Here is a 20,965-nt window from a genome sequence, read left to right on the forward strand (position 1 = left end):
GACCTTCAGCGTGTTTCTTCGCACACGAGGCATAACGACAGATGTAAATCTTCGTTTTTATACCGATTCTCTTTTTACTACCGTGGGAGAAAGAGCACTTTGCATGGACTTCCGTGTAGGGAGTAAGAAGACAGTAAAAGTTGATATCCATCTAGTCTCGTTCGCGTTTGGAACATCTGCTTGTTGGTACCAAAGAGCGCCTTTGCTCGCCAGCAGTCTCGTTAGATCGCGGATTGGCATCGTCGATGCAGCGCATAATGCGACGATAATGCCACGTAAAACGATGCGGGTGAGCATAAAACACGGCTTATAAGAAGCGACCGACATACGACAGAGAGGGAGAGAGACGACACGATTTGCCATAGACTAAAGGATCTAGGAGAAGGTTTAGTAGTCGTTAACGTATGCCTCATTGAATCTTTCCTTAGATGCTTTAAACGGAATTAAAATTCGTCGTAAATTTTTCTGAGAATGAGTCACTCGCAAAGATACCACCAGAAGTTTCTATTCTAACAGTTATATCGAAAAACAAAAATTAGGCCCTTCGCCAATTCTCACATTAATCAATGATTAGAGGCTAGAGTCCGCGGTAAATCACCTAATTGAATGGCATCGTTAAGCGGTGACTAACCGTCGCAATTACCGCTCGCATTCGTTCTAGCGTAAAGCAAGGCAGAGTCGTTATACGAAGAGGTTTACATCATCGGTGGCGTAAAATGAGTAATTTCTGTTCAGCTGGGCGAGCAGACGCAGCGTGACCGATCGTAATGTTAAATTACTTCGCAAGACAACGATGTCAACTTCTCCCGTGCCCTTTTAGACGTCTATCTTTCGATGTCATCGATCATCCAGAGAAAACGAAACGCGCGTTTTCTCAGAAATATTATTATATATTTTCAAACGTAATGAAGGCGAACGAAATTTCATTCATAAAACTTGTTCATTCATCGCACTACACGTGGCAAGTTATCTCGTTGTATCAATACGCGTTAAACGCGTTTTAACAGCCAACCAAGAGCAAATACACGAGTACGTGGGACTCTACGGGAATATCAATATTGAAAGAAACTTAACTCTATTGACTTTTTGTCGGAGTTGTAACAAAACGCGGAAAGGGACCGGCTATCTAATACTTTCGAGGTGTCGGTAATCGGCCGATTACGTCTCGTCTTGAACGGCATTAGAAACGTAATCGTCCGACCTGCCTGAAGATCGCTCGTCCTGTCTGAAGATAATCCGAACTAATTAATATTCTAACGACAATAGATAATTAACATTCTAATAATAATAATAATGCATCGCAATAATATTTTGGGATGATCCTTTAGATTTAAGGAAAAATCCTAAATAAATCAAGACACGATCTAGAACGGGCGGATCACGAATGGAATAGGAACCAAACGGTCGCTGAAAGTTTCGCGAGGGTATGGGCCGAAGAGATAATTAAATGGTTCAAGGAAGTGGGTTTCGAAGCAAGAGGTCAGTCAATGAACCGTGAACGACCGTCGAAACACGCCTTCTTAATAATTGTCATATATATATACTTGTGGTGCCATCGGTTTGACCTCTCGGTGGACGTCCCTTGTCGATTGTATCCCACTATACCTACCATTCCCTCTCTAACTTTTCTCCTTGCCCTTTTTCTCCCTGAAACGTAGACTTCGCGACGTTAAATATATCTTTTTCTTGAGAAACGCAAGTAATTACTCGTCCGAGTACTAAAACGTTGGCGCATCGAATCGGCGTAATCTCTACTCAGGACGCTCTTATTATTTCGCGAAATTAATAATCGTGCGAGAAATCTCTTACGATTCTAACGCCATTTACGTCGGGCTCAGTACCGAGCGACGATTCCCGATCGGCTTTTAAAGAGCTCGCTTATTTTTAACGAGAAAGCGCCGAGAAATCGCCTTACGTGAGCGTTAAGAAGATCGATTTACATCGCATCTAATCTATCTTTCTTCTCGAACGTGCCCTCCCGTGGATCACGAGGTCAACGCTTTCTCCGTTAAATACTTCCCGAATTATTGATCACGTTTTTTCACATGAGCGTAGAATGAAATATCATTTCTTTTTTTTCTTCTTCGTGGCAATCGTGATACGGAGTCATTATATAAATAAAAGCAAAAAAATCGAAACGCATATCTACATGTACGATACGGTAAAAGAGAAAGAAAAAATATCAGACGGATCGTCCCCAGATCTTTTCTCAATTTCTCTTGGACGTAACTGGGAAAATGATTGGAAATTTTCGTGGTTTTTCTGAGACCACCAACATCGTTGGCACTTCCCTTTTTAACGAGCGCACTTAACTCAGATTAGCCGTGCTCGTTGATGAGAGTAAGAAATAACCGTAAGTCAGACCATTCTACGCTCCTTTAATAATCTCATTGATGCTCGGTTATCTCGACTGCTCTCCCGGCACTAAAAGATGCAATCGTGTTCTCCCTCCCCTTTTCCCTTCCTCCGCCTCTCTTTCTCTCTCTCTCTCTCTTCGGCGCTAAGCTTTCGGAGATTTTTTGCTACCACAAAAGAGGGATTCTCGCTGATGTCCCGAAAGCTCGGAAATGGAATGGAGCGGAGAATTTTGCGAAGAAAAGAATATTTTGCTAATCCGCATCGTCGAGAGGTTGGAGAAAAAATCGCGCGACAGAAGATAGCCCGACGAATATATCTCTTCTTTTCTTATTTTGTATTTTTATTTATTATCTTTTACTTTTCTTTTTTTTTTTTTTTTTTTTTTCAAAGAAACACAACCATAGAAACTTGAACGAAGGATTTCTACGATCCACGTAATCAGCTTTCGCGATGCGCCTACTCCGGGACACCTCTCGTTTATCACTTCTAACGTGTGCGTGAAAGCGGGAGAGTCAAGGTTCACGGATTTCGCGAGGATCGTAAAAATGGAATGACAGGATCCTTTTCCTTCTGCTTTAACGCAACAACACGCAGGCACGTTTAAGTACTTACGTTGTTACGTGTCTACGTAGATACGTGGATAATAAGTTATTTCTTATGTAAGTCCGTACAGCCACGTGTAGATGGATACTTTATAGGATTAGTCCGTTCCTCGTTCTTTATCAACACTCGGTATCAACGCTCGGGGCGAACATCGAACGAAACGATCTTTTTCGAATCATCCATGTTGTTTTCGAGAACGACGACTAAAAGGAATGATCGAATCAATTCTCCTTTCTTTTTCATTTTTTCTTCCCGCCCCCGCCCCTCCCCCGCTCCCTTTGGCTATCAGAGCATAGACGGATGGATGGAAAAGTTCAAAGGGTACATTTAAAGGCTTCCGTATCGATTTGCTACTAACAAAAGTAAATTGCTACGAGATTAGGTATCTGACTGGTTGGACTGGGAAGGGTGAAACTCGAACCGCCATCGGACGAGAACGGCCGAGCAATAAAACTTGAAGGAATGTTGCCAAGACGCGTTTCGTCGAAGCCCTTGTTGCACCTTTATCGTCAAGGACGAGAGCGTATCGTACCTTCGAACCTTCGACGGCGCGAGCCTCGAACATAACCAACGAAGAAAAGGAAAAGCATCGAGAGAAAAGAAAGATACTCACGTATTTGGCAAAAGTGTCGCCGACGTGTAACGACGTTACGCACAGGAAAATCACCAACGACCTGAAAATTAACGAGATTTAGTATTCGGTGAGTCAATCAAAGGATTTATTAGCGACAATATCAGCTGTTACATTGTATTAAAACCCCACCTCCCTCCCCCGCGTATAAGAACGTTAAGTAGGAAATACGCAGAGAAATGATGAAAATCGCGTGAACGTTGATCTTCAAATATGCCTTGGATTACTAAATTACATTTCACGAGTTAATATACATGATCGAAGGGATAACGGGTATCTCTTTCTCGCTTTGCGAAACATTGACCCAGACTCCAGATATTCGTATCAACGATGTTGCTCCTTATGGCGAGACAAGTTTCACTTGCAAAGTGGTTCCGCAAGTCGTTACGTCAGCGTGGGTAGACAGTTACGCGTTACGTGCCGCGTTACGTTGAAGGAACGCGTTGGCTTTTACACCGACGAAAGCGAAACTTCAATGTCCAATGCCATGCACCCATATTTCCGTCTAGAGAAAAGGAAGAATCGGAATGGGTCGTCGAACCTCGAGCGACGAGTCGAAATTCGGTCACGACATAGAGAATACCGTGTGATCCTTAATCGTTTTCAAAGTTCAAGTTCTAGGAGTCATTAGGTTCGCGTTAATCGGTCTAAGACCCTTCCCACAAAATGTTTGGCTCGTCAAAGGAGATTTGGAACCGCATGAATATGTAAATCGTTCTTGGACGAACTGGCCTCGCATCTAGAGCGGTCCCTAACGAGGAACCCCCACGATCCCGTTCGTTAAAAGGAAACGGGTTCTTTAAACTTCTGATTGGACAGGACGAGCTTGACGTTCGGAGCCCAGATCTGAACGTCCAATTACAGGAGCCGAGCATACGCGAACGAGAACGTGTAAGCTTCTCGTGCCATTGTAAGACTAGTCGATGAAATTTATTACAAGAATATTTCACGTCGTTTTTTCGAGGGAATCAAACAACGATCGAAAAAAGATTTTCATCGGCGTAAAGCCGTGCAAATGGTCGTCGATTTGAGGAAGACGACCGTAAGACAGAGAGAGAGAGAGAGAGAGAGAGAGAGAGAGAGAGAGAGAGAGAGAGAGAGAGAGAGAGAGTTAGCTCTGCATTTCGCAACGTTGCTAATTCGTTAGACATAAATATTCATGAATCAATTAACATCCCTTCAAAGGGATGTGCCTCCTCGGTTCGATCAATCGATTTCCATTACTCTCGGTTAATTACCTATTAAACGGCGAGTAGTAGTTAACCCTTTCTCTTCGAAGACTTTTCTTTCCAAAAATATGTCCTTCTCAATCAAAAATCGTACTGTCCTCGTTCTTGGCAAAAAAAAATCCGTCGAAAGGTAAAAAAAAGAAAGAAGAAAAAGAAAAGAAGAAAAAAATGTTCTACGCGAGGTCACGCGCGATTTTTCGTGGATAGTAACGCGACGGTTATGAAACTCGAACCACGAATATTATCGGATTATGTTCGATACCAGCAGGAATTCGAGTTCGTGCATCAACTTCCCAACGTGCACCTCCCATCCGATGTACCCATGTCCGCAGAATAGATAGCCGTACCATGTCCCCGTAATTACAATCGTTTCAAAAATAAATGGCCAGGCTTAAATCATTATCGAATATCGACGAGAGAATCCTTTATCAGGGATTGTTCTCCCATATAGTATCGTCCTTTAACGATAATGAAAATTCGCTTTTACGAGGAGTAGTCTCATCTAGTTTTCCTCTTTCCCGTATAAAAGATCAAGAATTCGTTCGATTCACCGAGGGAACATATCTCGTATGCCTTGACCCGACCAACGAACACAGCATTGCACTCTGATCGAACGTTTCTACGTCCTACCAGCTACCTAGGTTGTGATTTCCTGTTGAGCCTCGCACGCTCATACGTATACGTATACGTATTGGACCGTGTTGGACGATGTCGACGATTCGTTCGTTGAAAAATTTCCCCCTTCGTTTTTCCTCGGTTGGCTCGTGCCCTTTCCCTTTCTTTTTCGAGATCGAACAGATTGCGAGCGTACGAGAGCTCGCGCACCCTTAACGAGGATAATAATCCGTTCGCGAGCCGAACCGTATAATTTTGGCGAATGCACGCGCGAGAAATCGATCGCGTTTTCTTTCTTCCTTCTTAACTCCGAGATTATCTGAAATTACTCTATGCCAAAGAAGGCTCTCGCGGGAAGGCGCGTGCGATGTTTTTCGATTCGTCTTGGTTCGTCTCTTAAACCGCGTCAACAACCTATTATCTTTTATATCTTTTCTACCTCCTGGACGAATTTACGGAAGAATATTCGCGCGATTTACACAAATTCGTCTACGAATTTCTCCGGATTTCGATTTAACGTCGGCCTGCTCGGTTCTACCAATTTAGTCGGCTAACCGCAGAGATTTCTTTTAAATGGTGCTCGAGGTTCGTTAAAGTCCTTTGAAAATGAACGAACGAGCACACTCGTCGTCGTTCACGGGATCAAAAAAAAAGGAGGTCAAGACGCACGCCGCATGGTTATTCACGTGTTTAAAAAAAAATGCCAAGCACCTAATGCGTACACGGTAATGTTCTATTCGAATTTGCCTTTAAAGCGATACGCTTTTAATCTCCCAACAGAAATCCTTCCGTTTTCCTTATCGAACTAACGAATGGTGAATGATTTCAATGCTGAAGGGCTTTTCGATAAGTTTGGCAAAATTTCGTTGGAGCGATTGCTCAAGATGAAGACGTTTACCGCGTATCCTTATTAACTTCTCACGTTTCGTTATCGCTTATAACACGTTTATAGAATTCGGTATCCAATTACTCGATTCGGATAACTGTCTTAAAGATTACCACCATCGTATTCGACGTCGAAAAGGAGCGTAAACCTCGACATTAGCTGGTTATCCGAAAGAGCATCTAGCCAGATCGATTCCTGGGAATGTGCCAAGCCCTATGACCGACCGAGCCACCGAAAGAAAGAAAGAGAAAGAGAGCTTCATAATGCCTCTCGCAAAACCGGCCTCTTTCGGCAGCCATTCTTTATGCACCGAAATCAAAACGTCGTCTTGCATTTGCCAAGAGCGCGAGCGTCCCCCGCTATTAACGTAAGTACCGTTAAAAGTGCATTCCCGATATGATTGACGTTTCGCCGAGCACAAGGACGATGCTTTTAAAATTTCTCTCTTCTGGAGAGATCCTTGGCCGTTCTTTCGACCTCGACGATGACGATTGTGTAGCATCGAACGAAACAAAACGTGGAGATAGAGAGAGAGAGAGAGAGAGAGAATACCATAATTTTCACGGTTTAAGAAACCGGCTGGTGTGGCACGCCGATTCAAAGTTCATCGCGCGCTTGAGAAAAGCACCGGATGAGTTACTGAGCTCGGCGCAAGCCCTTTCTCTAGGATGCGATTAATCATTCGCCGTGGAAAGCACCTAACCAATTTCCTAATGATCCCAACGAATTACATTTTAGTCCTCCTACTAAAGAAACATAGGAGAAAAATAAGAAAGATCTTTTATAAATGAAATAACTAGAAACACGTCCTAATATACACAAACCAATTATGCAAAGATGCGCGTTATCATTCGTGATACGTATCAGCGATGAGGCGGCAGAGAGAGAGAGAGAAAGAGAGAGGGAAATGAATGAAGAATGTTGAAGACCGCTAGGGAAGTCCTCTCTCTTTGCAAAACCAGACAAAGGAACCGATTGCGAAGCTCGACGTTTTCACGAAAGCAGACCAAGCGGAGGAGAACTTCTCCCGCTTCTTCTCTACCACCCTTTACCCCTTCTTCTCTTGTTTGCGCGCGCGTCTATATTCTCTCTCTCTCTCTCCTCCCCCTCCCCTTTTTTTCTCTCCTTTCCCTCTGTCTTTCTTTCCGGCAGCTCCATTCAATCCTACTCCGGCTGATGAAACCTTCCATTTTCACCCATCCATCCTTATTCCTTGGGTCTCTTTGAAATACCAGCGAAGGCACGTTCTTTTTGTCTCTTGCGCATGCACACACACATACACACACACACACACACATACAGGCAAGAAAACTTTTATGCCTAAGGTCTGCCGCAGATAAGTTGGCGTCTTTCTCTCTCTCTCTCTCTCTCCCTCCTTTTCTACGGCTAAGACTAATAGCTGTCGCTTGAGCGGCCGATTTTCGACCACAAAACACTGGATTACTATTGGACACTATATATTCTTAAAAGTTATCAATTGACAAGACGAGAAAATCTATCATAACGTTTGGCTCGAATTTTGAAATGTCGATAACTTTGCGTTTCGATATTAAAGATCCTTGTTATGCATATATACATAGAAACGAAGAGTCCATGTTGGAAACAATGCCGAGATTATAGCGAAAAAAGTGAGCGAATGGTCGGCGAACCTTTTGTCTCTACCGCGAGCTAATTGACTGGAAGCCTGTCTAGCAGCGGGTTTACCACCGAGATTCAGTCGGCTTGCATGCCCATAGAATCTTCCCTTCGAAGGACCGCAGTCATCTAACGTTTTTTTCCTGCTCTTTTTTGAATTCCTTCGCTACCGAAGGGTCCGCTCAGCCGCCTTCGTTGACTTTCATTCAGATCACGAATTTAGTGGGCTCTACTCCTCCTAAGGGAGTAACCTTAAAAGGTTTTCTAAGAAAATAGGACGATTTCTTCTAGACGCTCTTTTTCTCTTTCGATCCTTTCAAAGTGTTCTTTTCCCCAGGGAAAACAAAGGAACGATATTTTACACGATATGTTCGCGTTAGATGTGAAACGTTCAAATATCGAATATTTTATCAATTCTGATAAAATCTCTCTCTCTCTCTCTCTCTCTCTCTCTCTCTCTCTTTCCCTCTCTCTTCTCATAATATTTGATTAAATGTCGGGAAAGATGGCCGACGGATGGCTCACGTAATCGGGACGACGCGAAAGCTTTCATTGGAATCTGCCGTTAGCAGTGCGTTAGCTACGATCCGGGTGGGTTTACGTCTACGACCTGTCACTACCAATCCAACCATCTCGCGCTGCTTCGGTCATTTAGAATGGAATAAGCTTTGCAGGCTCGTTGACCCGTCGCTTTCACAGACAGTCACGAAAACGACGATACAAACGATACGACGCGATAGTTTGTCCCTTCTACTTCGCACACGATCGGCCCTTTGGTTTAATTAAAAGCCCTCGTGATTCGTTCCTCGTTCCGACGGAATTGTCTGACGAGCTTCGTTCCCGCCATTACGAAACTCCTACAAAATTATTATTCGCCCCTCTTTTTATAAAATATAGTCGTACGATTATATTAATTTTCTTACTTTACTTTTAATAATGACAATTTTAATGATATTTTTTATTATGAAGAAATCGGAGAAGAAACAAATAACGAAATCGTTTAGCGGAGTTCCTCGCTAAGGTGATATCTATGAAGATTGCCGGCGCGCCCAGACTCGATATTAACCGCGACCTATCCCGGATAGAACTTGCGCCATAAACAATGGGTGAAACTAAGCGTAAAATCTTAGGCGAAGACCTTAGAAAAAGCATTCTCTCTCTCTCTCTCTCTCTCTCTCTCTCTTTCTCTCTCTAAATTGATTTCGGACCGATACGAAAGGGGACGTTGAATTTTGCTCATTCGCCAATTGCGAATGTAGGCCAGGGGAAAAATTGGAAGGGAAAATTTTAAGGACACGTGTGCGCGCGTGTCTGCCTGAATGTAAACGCAGGCGCGAGGAAATGTGGAGGAAGAGATGTTATCGTTTTAGCATCCGGGATGTGGTGCCTATCTGAACGGAAAGATGTTGGTATCATCGCCCACGCAGCGCCAGGCGAATAAATGCTCAATAAATCCACGCTTTTTCCATTAAAACGGTTATTATTTAAGAATTTAGGAGATGTCCAAAAAGAAATAGGGAATATCGGTAGGAAGTTGTTTTAAAAATTATGACGATATAATGATAAATGGAACATAACGGAGCACTATATATAATTTCAATACTCCACGAGTTCGTTTGGTCCTCCATGATTGCGCTTCGTTTAATGTAACGACGAAGAAGACGCGTTTCTTTTTTTCTTTCAGGGACGCAATCGACCACCCGCATTCAGAGTTCCTCTTTGTACGGTTCTTCCTTAAGCACACTTGGCCGCGCACTGGAGGTCGAAGAATTTTTGAGGCTCGTTGGATCATAGGTTTTGTATTCGACGACGCCCTGTGTGCCGCGCGCGTATATCTATATTACGACGCACCACCAAGATCGACCGAGTGACGTAATCGTGCGAGACTCTTGTGTTTATTTTTATTTCGTTATAACGTACGTGGCGCGAATACCGAAACTTCCTCGACTTCGAACTTCTTGGAACAAAAGTTCCGCTTCCTACTCCGCATTTATTATCGGCATTGGATTAGCATAATTTATTACATTATTTCTCATTAACGCTTAATACTTTGTGCTCTACGTCGAGTCGTAAGTTTCACCGTTAACGCGTACGTATACGAGAGGGGAAGGGGAGGGGGGCGCAAATCGGTTTCAAGTATAGATAGGAAATTTGTCGAAACGATAGCTTCGTATTCTAATGAAATTTCTCGTGGGATGTCGATCGGACGACGATGGAGACGCGCGAGTACGCATACATGACCGATACAGGAACGTGACTCGATGCCGAGTGGAATGAATTATCGATTATATTCACCTCGAGAGATGATGACTGACGCGTTACACGCCCGTTATGTCACGTTCCTCGATCTTTACGATCGATGTCATCATCGATCGAGCACATGTATACTAATAACTATCTACTCCTCCCTTCGAGTTTACTTTAAAGGTCGTTATTTTCGGAACAATTTGTTGCTCGGTAAACGAACGTATTTACCTTCTATATCATATTAAAGAGCATTAATCGTGTACTAGCGAGATTAATTCCATTGGAGAAGAAGACGAGTAATCAAGAAATTGACAACATATCCTTTCGTTCGTTCGTCGAATAAGCAAGCCGCAGGCTTTCTTCGACGACGAAAAAAATGACAAAAAGGAAAAAAAAAAGAGAAAAAGATTATCACGGCGAGCGTATTTACCCGTCGTATTAACCGTCGACGCGCGAAAATTAGCGTCAACCAGTGCAAATAATTCTTCATAAAGGATAGCTGCGAGGGAAGTGAGTGAGAGAGAGAGAGAGAGAGAGAGAGAGAGAGAAATTGCTCGCAGCAGCTGTACGAAATTCGTAAGAACGAAAGGATTTCGCAACACGACTGATTTCGGCTCTCTCTCTCTCTCTCTCTCTCTCTCTCACACACACACACACATATACGAGTACCTAATCGTGTTCGCGGTTCATTCGAAAAGATTTTCAGGGAAATTTCTTGAGAAGGAAAAAAGACAAGTTCTTCGAAACTTACCGCTGGTAATCCAATTCAAATTCGATAAACAATTAGCGCGTGTCACTCTCGTGACACATTAGGAAAGGAGAAAGGAAATCGTGCCGCATCCGGTAATCTCTTGTCACTACCGAGAACTTTTAGAACGTACGATAAGTCCGTTTATAATAGAGCCGGCGCTCTAGATAATTCCGATAGACGACGACAGCCTCGTTGCTTTAATGTTATGCTGATCGAGTGACGCTCTGCTTACTCTCGTACGAGTCGACGATCGTTTAATGCTATGCGATTTTTATATCGTATCGATGATGCCAAGTATATTCGTTCCTTCAAATTTTATCATTCTTTTCTCCTCCCTTATATAATAATAATAATAATAATCTATACTATAGTATCTTCATAAGTCGTGTTTACACAACAGGCCCTGTCGATTACTCGAACGTAATCGCGTTAACCACGTCACCCGTTAAATGATCAAATTTTATTATCGTAACGTTTCGGCAACGACGACGTGGGAGCATCCGGCTTTTACCATGCTATTTGCGTCCGATAAATGTATTTTTAGGGTACGAGGAGGTGCCGTCTGGACGAAAAGTTTCTTAAACGCGTTAACGCGTATGGAGCAGCTTGCTTAAGGGGTTGCTTCGTCGAAGAGTGTAAAAGCATCAACTTTCGCGGCCACTTTCCAAAGGAAAACCGACAAGCGTTTAAACGTAAAAGTCGCCGGAAAATTCGTATTTTTTCGACTTTCCCGACGCTCTCCTTACTTTCGAATAAACGTAATTAGGAGCTTCTTTTATATATATGTGCTGAAACGTTTTTAAACGAAGGAAGATTCATTAAAATGATATAAAACTTGGGAAAACGAATACAAAGGTAAAGAGAAAAGTAAGAAAAAGCGAAAGAACTAAAGTAGTAAGTACACGTCTCAGTTAGCATCTTAACAGCTTCGCGTCTTTTCCGAGGACTCTTCTTTCGACGAGTTAGCTTTCCCTTTTGTCCCTTCTCATCGACGCTAACAACAAAACTTCGAAGAATTTTCGATCGAATTCTCGATCAAATTCTCGTATCAATCTTACGCGATGACGCAATGCAATTCTCAATCGACCACGTGCATATGCTTACGCATCTCTGTACCTTCGTGAGTTTCTCTTGTTCCGTTCATTTTTTGTTTCATTTATTTTTTCTTTTTTTTTTGTTTTTTTTTTTTGTTTTTTCCACTACTCGCATACCAACAACGTTCCAGACAATGCGTTCAAAAGAAGGAGGCGCCGAACGCATTAAGGCCAAAATAATTCATACACTTCGTAGTTGACCCTGTCACATATTTCACGAAGGACCAAAAAAAAGATCATGAGTCAGGCAGCGTGACGAATTCTTTTCTTTCTTCGCAAATGTGTCAATCGCATTTCTAATTATGAAGCGAACAAAATTTTTATTGACAAAAAAATGTCAAGCTCATCTTTGTATATAAATTTTTAAAAGTTCTACAACTATCTATCTATATCGTGACTATCGAGGACTATCTATCGTATATCGTGAGACCGAAAGTAAAATGTAAAAGCGGCCTCGGTAAGTGAACACGTACTCTCGGTTATGAAATACGTATTTTAGTGTTATCTTGTTTGACGTAGTACCGGAAAAAGCTAAGAGGCCTCAGGGGAGAAGTAGCGTACGATGCCTTCACGAAAGCATCCAGGAGGGAGTAAGTTCGAATACGAAAGTGGATCCAAAGAAGAATCCACGAGTGAGCAATGACAGGATCTTCAGGAACGTTACTATACGCGAGTGCATGTAAAGTGCGCTTTAAGAACGCCACTCCAGACCGTGGAGTCGCTCGGGGCCGTAACTGTAATAGGAACAAATGTGTATTTTGCACTTCAAGATCCCACGCGAGTACCGGACCGATGGAATTTCAGAAGGATGTCCTCTTCCTAAGGATAGATACTTATCCTAATCCAAACTTTCACGCTGAATGATCTACGACGAAGAATTTACGTAATCGTATACGTAGATACACATATAAACAAACGTTTTGTAATCGATGAACATAGAAAAGAGAATTGGAAAGGCGATGATACTGAATGAAAATATAAATTTGTCAAATTTTCGACGACGAGAAGAGAGGGAATACAATCTCTCTTTTATTCTTCATTCTTTTATTTTCCTTCTTCTTTTTCGTTTTTTCCATCGTCCTCTGCCGAGAATTTCCCCTGCGCGAGAAATATTTCTTCGAGGATTAACGAGACGATATTAAACGTGAATCTAAAGGGGAGGGGGGAGGGAGGGGAAAGAGAAAAGAATCGCACGAGAATTTTCTGTTTCTTTTTTTTCTTTTTTTTTTTCGCGTTTCTTTTTGCGAGTTTAAAATTCACGGTAAATTCTTTAAGCGCGTAAGAGAGAAAAGGCGAATAATAAGAGTGCGAAAGTTCTACAAACATGTAAGCCCTGATAAAGGATGAAAAGAATGACTCTCGTGAGAGTAGTACGCGCGAGTTCGCGAAAGAAGAAAATTCTAATCCAATGGCAGAGAAACGGAAAATAGGATATTTGTAATCCCATTAATCTTCATTCATGCAAGTTCACTTTTTTCTTCCCGCGATGATGGCAAATATTGAGAAAACGGACGCGACTCGTTTGCCTCTGTCATACGAGCCGCGAGTTCCTATTGCAATTGAAGGTCGGTCAAAGCCACACTGTTGATCCGTTACACCGGAAATTCAATTTCAGATAGAACTGCTCTCTTACGTAAAACCCAATGAATGAACGAATGAACGAACGTATGAATGTGCTTTCCTCGATAACGCACATCTAGGAGATAATATTAAATACAATAGCGTACAATAAGAATGTACAAACTGTTTCCTGTTTTAGAAAAAATTGTTTTGTTTTTGACTTTTCTTTCTAGAAAAGTCAACGCGCACGTATGATCCGGTTAATTAAGCTCGAGTATAATCGCACGATCCATTCATTATCGCGAATCAGAGATCTAGCGACGAAGTAGCCGTGCCAGCACGCTAGCCACGTTCTCGTATTCGAGCGAGGACGAAACGAGAGGAGAAGGAGGAAAGGACGATGGCATCTCGAGTGGTTCAGAGGATTATCTCTCTCTCTCTCTCTCTCTCTCTCCGGATCCTTGCGAGCGACGAGAGACGTGCCACGACTATCTTCTCCTTATTCTCTTGATCCTTGGCCGATTGTAGAGGCCCGTGGAAATTAGTCGGATTGTTTCGAACGGTGGCTCTCATCCTCTTAAGCGCAACACCGGAATCCGACTTGTCCCATATAGATATATAGGAGATATATGTGTGTACACATATACATATACAGCGTTACGTAGCCCCCGTACTATGTATACGTATAATGCTTATATATCGTGTTGAGAATATACTTATGGGAGGATTATACTCGATAAAAAGGACGTTGCCGTTGCAGTTTACGCCGTCTACTTCTATATAATCCGATTCTTCTTTATCCAACAACGAGAAAAAGAACTATTTCAAAATCGATATTACATTAAAATTCTAAAGATCTTTAGAATATCGTATAATTTTGGCAGTGTATACTTTGACGCTACCAGGCGTATTTCTAACTCTATAAGGAGACAAGAAGAATCAAGAATATGCGTGACGAACCGGAACGACGACGTTCAGCTGGTTCTGACTCATTTCAAGGACTACCATGAGAAGTCGAGATTGCCATAAAGTGGTAGACCGCCCTGCCTGCGGTCGTTGCTTCTTTCCTTTCCTTCCACGAACACACAAAAGACTCCGAGAGATCGTGATTCCTTCTCGATTTTAAAAGGCAAAGCAATTTTATCAATCTAAAATTTAATATTACCACTTAAATGTCAAATATGCAATACCTACGACGATTGCCTTATGTAGAAAGAGATGAAGGAGAAAGAGTGAAAGATATATAGGTAAAAGTATCGGTGGGGAAAGCTTAACAAGCTTTCCAACGGGTTGTAATTAATTGCACGGTCGGTATTGAGATAATGGTTACTAATTAGCTCGAGCTCGAGAATACGTTGGACCGTCGTAAGAACCCTCTTCTTCTTTATCTTTTCTTTTTCTTTTTTGTTTCCTTACATCAGAATTAAAGATAATAAAAAAGGTAGAACGAAACAAAAAAGTAAAACTAGTAAAGGCTTTACGGCTTAGAGAGTATCAATGTTTGCGGAATAGGTCTCCCACTATTCGATCTTCCTCGACGACGTCACGACGTTCGAAATATCAGCGTCAGTTTTGAAATATAACCCGAATGATGCGTCAATGTCGTCGCGTCACGCGTACGAATTTATGAGAGACAAAACGTCGTCGTTAATAAACGTTTTCTAATAGAACGTTTAAACGAATTATATTACGTACAATCACGTTGGAAGACGATTTTCTACTAACTGGTTACTGGAAAATTAATAGGGAAGACTTTTAAAAAAAGAAAGATTTCTTATCGAGCGATAAAAGAAGAAAATTTTTTTTTGAACGCGAGACCGGTCTTTAAAACGAACGTTAAATATATCCCCCGAGGTGCGTTTGTCTTTCTTCTTTCATGGCTTCTACTCTTTTTCCTCGTTCGTTCCTTCGAAAGAGAGAAGCTCAGGCAGCCCGACGAACTTATTCGATGAGGAGAAAAAGGTATACGTTATATATATATATATAAAAAAAATGGGAAAAAAAAGAGAGAAAAGAAAGAAAAGAAAAAGGAAAAGAAAAAAACAAACAAATAAAAAGGGACGGATTTTTAATTGGGACGACGTCATTTATTCGCAACGCCGTGGAGACGAGCAATTCCAGGAGCCTTTTGTCAGAGCTCTCCCCTGTAGATCCGGCCCAGTGCCCGTCTCGAGAAAAGGGCTCTGCGATAAATGCCGTTTCGACTCGATCTTCAAACAATACTAACGCCGGCGTCGACGTCCGAAGATAAGCTTTTCCGTTGGATCGCACTGCTCGTAACGGTTGTGAGACAAATTTTATCAACGATTAAGTTCCCGCGCTTCGGAATAATTAAGTTTTTGTTTTTTTCTTTTCTCCTCTCCTTCCAATTCGACATCCGTCTTCGACGTTTTGCGTCGATAAACCTTATTACGCAAAATAAAGAATAAAAAATTGGAGAGGAAATAGGTTGTTGCGATCGACGGCTTCAAACGCGTGTCTCTCCTGACGAAATGGCAATGGGCTTTGATTAAAGCGTAACGTACCGTTCGCCTTCGGCGTTCTTAAGATCGATCGTTTCGTAATCGATAAGAGAAAAACCTAACGCGTTCTCAAATATCGCGGTAGATATATCGAATAAATAAAAAGGACAGTTATTTACCGAGGCCTCGGGGACACGAGCGCACGAGGAGATATACGATTAAAAAGATCCATCTACCTTTACACACAGAGATCCGATGAGTGAGAAAAAGTTCGTACGAGTCGTAAATCACTATGAGAGTAGAGAAGAGAGGTAAAATAGAGTTCGAGGAGAGAGTGCATTGGCAGGAAGCAGAAGTTGGAAAGCAACGAGACGTTGGTATGAGCGCCGTACTGTCTGCATCGACGAGACTGCAAGGCGGCGTGGAACAGCTCGCGACGCACTTGTTGCAACGATGCAGCCAAGCTGATCCGTGCCAACGTTAAGTGCGCGTGATTCATACTCCCTCGACTTGTATTCTCCGATCCTCTAAGAACGTACATATACATATATATATATATATATATATATATATATATATATATATATATATATATACTATACGTTGGGTACGTGGAGAGCGTATAAGAGAACGTTACCAAGCCGTAGTAGCATAGATCGTCCTACTCGGAGAATAATTCTCGAATATTCGAGATAACTCTCGTTCCACCAATTCCATGAGTATCACGGGTTCTTCGTTCGTCCGATCTCGATCGAGCGTAAGCGAGCGTTACGCGTTTTCTAATTAATTCCTTCCTCGCCTTTTTTCATTAGATATTAATTACAGGCAAGTACGAACGTAGAAGGTCGGTGCAAAACGAAGGACGATCCGATTTTTTTTTCTAAGTTATTCTACAGCTGAAGAAATTGGGTCATAGTAAAAGCGTCACGTTACATCGACGTTCCCATGACGTCCTATACAAAATCCTTCGGCCTTCTCGTTAATGCGTCTCCCTTACGCCCTTACGAACCTGACTTGACGATAAATTAACTTGGCTGGCTGGTAAACTCGGTAGCTAGAGAAGTACCGGCAACATTATCGCGGCTACCAGATGGGATCCTCGGATGGAAGGCAGGTGTTTTCGGCAAATAGGGCGATCGAGAAGAAGCTAGTGTTGCTCTCTTTTATCGTTTAAAAATTAAATCTTCTTTACGGTACGCTCGACGCGTGGGCTAACGAATAGAGAAGAAAAAGAAAAAAGAAGAAGAAAAAAAAAAGAAAAAAGGAAGAAAGAAAAAAGATTAATAAACTCGTCCCAGTTATTTTCATAAACGATTTCGACTCGCGTTGCGGATCTCGATCGCCCGCTGAGAAAGACGGCCGCGTCTCGTAAAATAACTCTTCGAGTTCGATGACTCTCTCTCTCTCTCTCTCTCTCTCTCTCTCTGCTCGTACTTAAGCTCGCGTGGACTTCGTTTAAAAGGTACGCACATCGTAACGCATCGTTTATACCAGCTAGTTTACGAGCTTTCTGCGAATATCGCATAGCGAGTACGTTAGTCGTAAGATGTAAAAGCCGAACGATGTTTCGAGTTACATTGAAAACTCTTCATCCCCGTCGATATACACGATATTACGTTGGCGTATCGATACTCTGGTTAATTCAAGATTTCATTACCTACACCGCGACTATTTTCATTGATTAAATTGGAACATCGAGATAAGCGTAATATATGCCAGATAATTTCATTTGCTATCCCATTACTTGTATTATTTGTTAAAATCTTTCTACTTTCAACGGTGACATACTTTATTGAGCCACCTTTTTCTTTATTTCTTCCTTTTCTTTTTTCATTCTACCTTCTTCGTTTTCTCTTTACGTCCGCGAAAGGACTTTCTCTAATCCTTTGAATTACAAGAAACCTGCTCGTTTAAGCGAACGCCATTTCCCAATTACTTCGACCCATTGAATTCGATAAGATAGGCCCTGTCCAGAATTCATGCGCGAACGCTTCCGGGAAATCTATATTCGGAACAAGTTTAGAACAAATAAAATCGAATTAGCTTAGCAATAAACCTCTTTCGCCCGGCCACTTTACTCTCCGCAAGTTCATACAAGCGGATTCAAGCTGTTAAATACAATACTTGAGAATGTGATTAAACAAATCTATAATCTATTGTTTGGAAAACTCTGCATAAAAATGACGCGATTGAAACGATGGACACGATTAAATTGTCATAAAACGTACGACGAGTTTTTACGTATATACCTATGATTTGTACTTTAATCAGTCCAAAGTTAAGGTACGCCCACGAGAAATGATTAAATCCCGGCAACGAGTTACGATCGCGCGCATTGTCGGCAGCTGCCGCTGCTACTGCTAACGAGATACCGACGACGTAAATTCTCCTTTACTCTCGAACGTTTCTGGGATCGTAGGAAAGATCGATGAACTCGTGCGGTTTCCAAAATCCCACCAACCGGAATAGAAATGGCGCTCGCTCATCATCCACGGTCTCTCGCCTAACAGTTTCGTCGACATATAGGCGGAGAAGTCCAGCGGTGGTAACGAGATGTGACATCCGTACTAGCAACGTGAGCTGCATTAGCGCCATTCTACATTTCCGATTAGTACATCTAACGTCCATCTATGTACGTACGTATTTACAAAGATAGACGTCTATATCATAGATATTATATACGATATATCTCTTGGCTCATTACCGTTCACTTTCTTTCATCGATCGCCTCACCGTGTGTATACGCTCCGTAAAAGGAGTACGCGAACTTTGGGAACGTCGAAAGAAATCGAGCTCGTAAAAAGGCAGCAAACTGATTTCGAAAGAAGGGGAGGACGTGAATTTTGAAATATCTCATGTAACTGGTTGCGCAACAATTGAAGGTCTCTACCATATTACTCTGCCGTATGATGAGTGAGAGAGAGAGAGAGAGAGAGAGAGAAGTAACAAACGCAATATAAAATCATTTCGTTCGAAGCTTTGTTTTCGAGAAAATTGCTTCCATGTATTCGCTAGGTTACGCGTGTTCTCATTATTCGCCAATTTTATTTTCGCGCAAAAACAAAGCATCGAGCGACAACGCTTTGTCCTACATTTTTTACTTATATCCTTTTTTTTTCATACCGTTTACATAGAATCACTAAACTCGCCGACTATAGAATGATTTTTGAAAGGGGAAAAGTATATATTCCATATCGGCGGAGTAATTAAGCTTGACGAGTTGAAGTTAGAAAAATTATTCGAATATCCTACCGGCGATTCAGTCGAAGGTACGTATCTCAGGGCAAAGGGTGTCGCACGATGAGGATAACGAGTTGCAACTATCAATCGTAGTAAGAACGACAACGCTATTTTTCTTATCTTATCTAAGAGAAAACGAGAAGAGAGGAGAAAATAATAAGAGGAAGTTTCGTAATAAATCGATCCCCGACACCAAAGTTCCTTTATATATCTGGGGAACCTCGAAGAAAGGGATATCGACGGAAGAGGAAAAGAGAAAGAGAAAGAAATAGGGAGAGAAAGAGAGATAGAGGAAAGTCGTACTTTTTGTGAAAATAAATTTGAGAGAGTCGAAAGGAACCAACGGATCCTGAATCTTCGTACCACGAGCGATTAGACGTGCCAACTAAAGACAAACGTTTCGTGGAACGTCTAAGGAAAATAATCGAGTCCTGCTTCTTTGCAACCATCCGATATTCCTCGTACTTTAACACGGATCCGGTACGTATTTTAAGCATTGAAAAAATAAACGAGGTCTATCTTGCTAATCGTAACATAGGTCGGGTGTTGTAATTCACGGATCATCGATTTAATTTTAGAGAGAAAGAGAGAAAGAGAGACGAAAATAGAGATACTGCAGGAGCGGGCGAGTGGAGGGCTAGAGAGAGGCAGAGAGAAAGAGAGAGAGAGAGAGAGAGAGAGAGAGAGAGCAATGCTTTCTAATTATGACAGAAATATTATTGTTTTAATGCTCGCTACTAAATCTAAAATCGGATTATAGACTCATATCGAACGTATTCCAATGTAATCGGAACCCATAGAATATGCAATAGCGTAACATATTTCAATGAAATTTTCGTATATAATAGAAGTGTAACTTGGCAAGAGTAAGCTCTTCCCTATATACATATACATATATATATATACATATATATACATATATATATGTATATGGAGCACCGGTAGGACGGCAATTCGTGGCTTTGTACTTTCGGGCGGTTCCTCCTGGCCTGGTCAGAGATAAATGGATCACGGGTACGTTGCCTCGTTCGCGCAGTTTGCCGAACAACGACCGTCAGGAACAGCCCCTACGAATCGAGATATAAGAACCGAGTCACCCGATTTCAACTTCTCTTGAACTCTCATGTGTATTCTTGAAAATAAATCGACCTACGTCGCGAGAAAATATTACGATTCGATCGTCCGTGTCTTTTCTCCTTACTTTTTTATTTTTGTTTTTCAAACACTCGATACGAAAGATAAATGTTGATAATTAAATAAACTTGACAAAATTATATTAGTTTATTTTGACAAAGACTTTTCTTCTCCGTCCAGAATATAAAACTAATTTTCGTGCGCTTCCTTTGTCCGGTCGAACATGAACATATGGACTCCACAAGGACTTCTTGGAAGATCGGCGCAAAATACATCGTTTTAGAACACCAAGGAGGCCTCGATTACGCTCTCAGCATCGTTAAAGAGAGTCGGCACCTTCTCTTTGTAGGGAAGTATTTGTCGTTTCCATTAGTGCGTACACTTTCGTGTGCGTACACTAGCGGACTTTGACGTAGACGTGTTGTACGTCATATGAGTTTACTCAAAAATTTCAATCCTGTTTGATACGTCACTCGTTCGATTCGTATTACAGGTTTCGGCTGTTGTACGATTTTAATAT

The 20,965-nt window shown here is 41.8% G+C and overlaps 2 protein-coding genes across 7 annotated transcripts in view; one reads left to right on the forward strand and one right to left on the reverse strand.

The window, feature by feature from the left end:
- Positions 1 to 20,965, reverse strand: part of LOC124429977 (papilin) — a 54,484-nt gene that overhangs the window by 19,712 nt on the left and 13,807 nt on the right. For all 6 annotated transcript variants that reach the window (XM_046975927.1, XM_046975929.1, XM_046975931.1 and 3 more), the window contains exon 2: positions 3,575 to 3,635. In XM_046975927.1, the coding sequence (XP_046831883.1) occupies positions 3,575 to 3,635 (61 nt within the window). The remainder of the gene's footprint in view (positions 1 to 3,574; positions 3,636 to 20,965) is intronic.
- The window catches only part of LOC124429978 (radial spoke head protein 4 homolog A), a 40,198-nt gene continuing 19,466 nt past the window's right edge, over positions 234 to 20,965 (forward strand). Inside the window, exon 1 of the mRNA XM_046975932.1 lies at positions 234 to 402. The gene's annotated coding sequence lies outside the window, so the exon portion shown is untranslated. The remainder of the gene's footprint in view (positions 403 to 20,965) is intronic.

The sequence above is a fragment of the Vespa crabro genome, chromosome 17, assembly GCF_910589235.1.
Source record: "Vespa crabro chromosome 17, iyVesCrab1.2, whole genome shotgun sequence".
NCBI classification, from domain to species: Eukaryota; Metazoa; Arthropoda; class Insecta; order Hymenoptera; family Vespidae; genus Vespa; species Vespa crabro.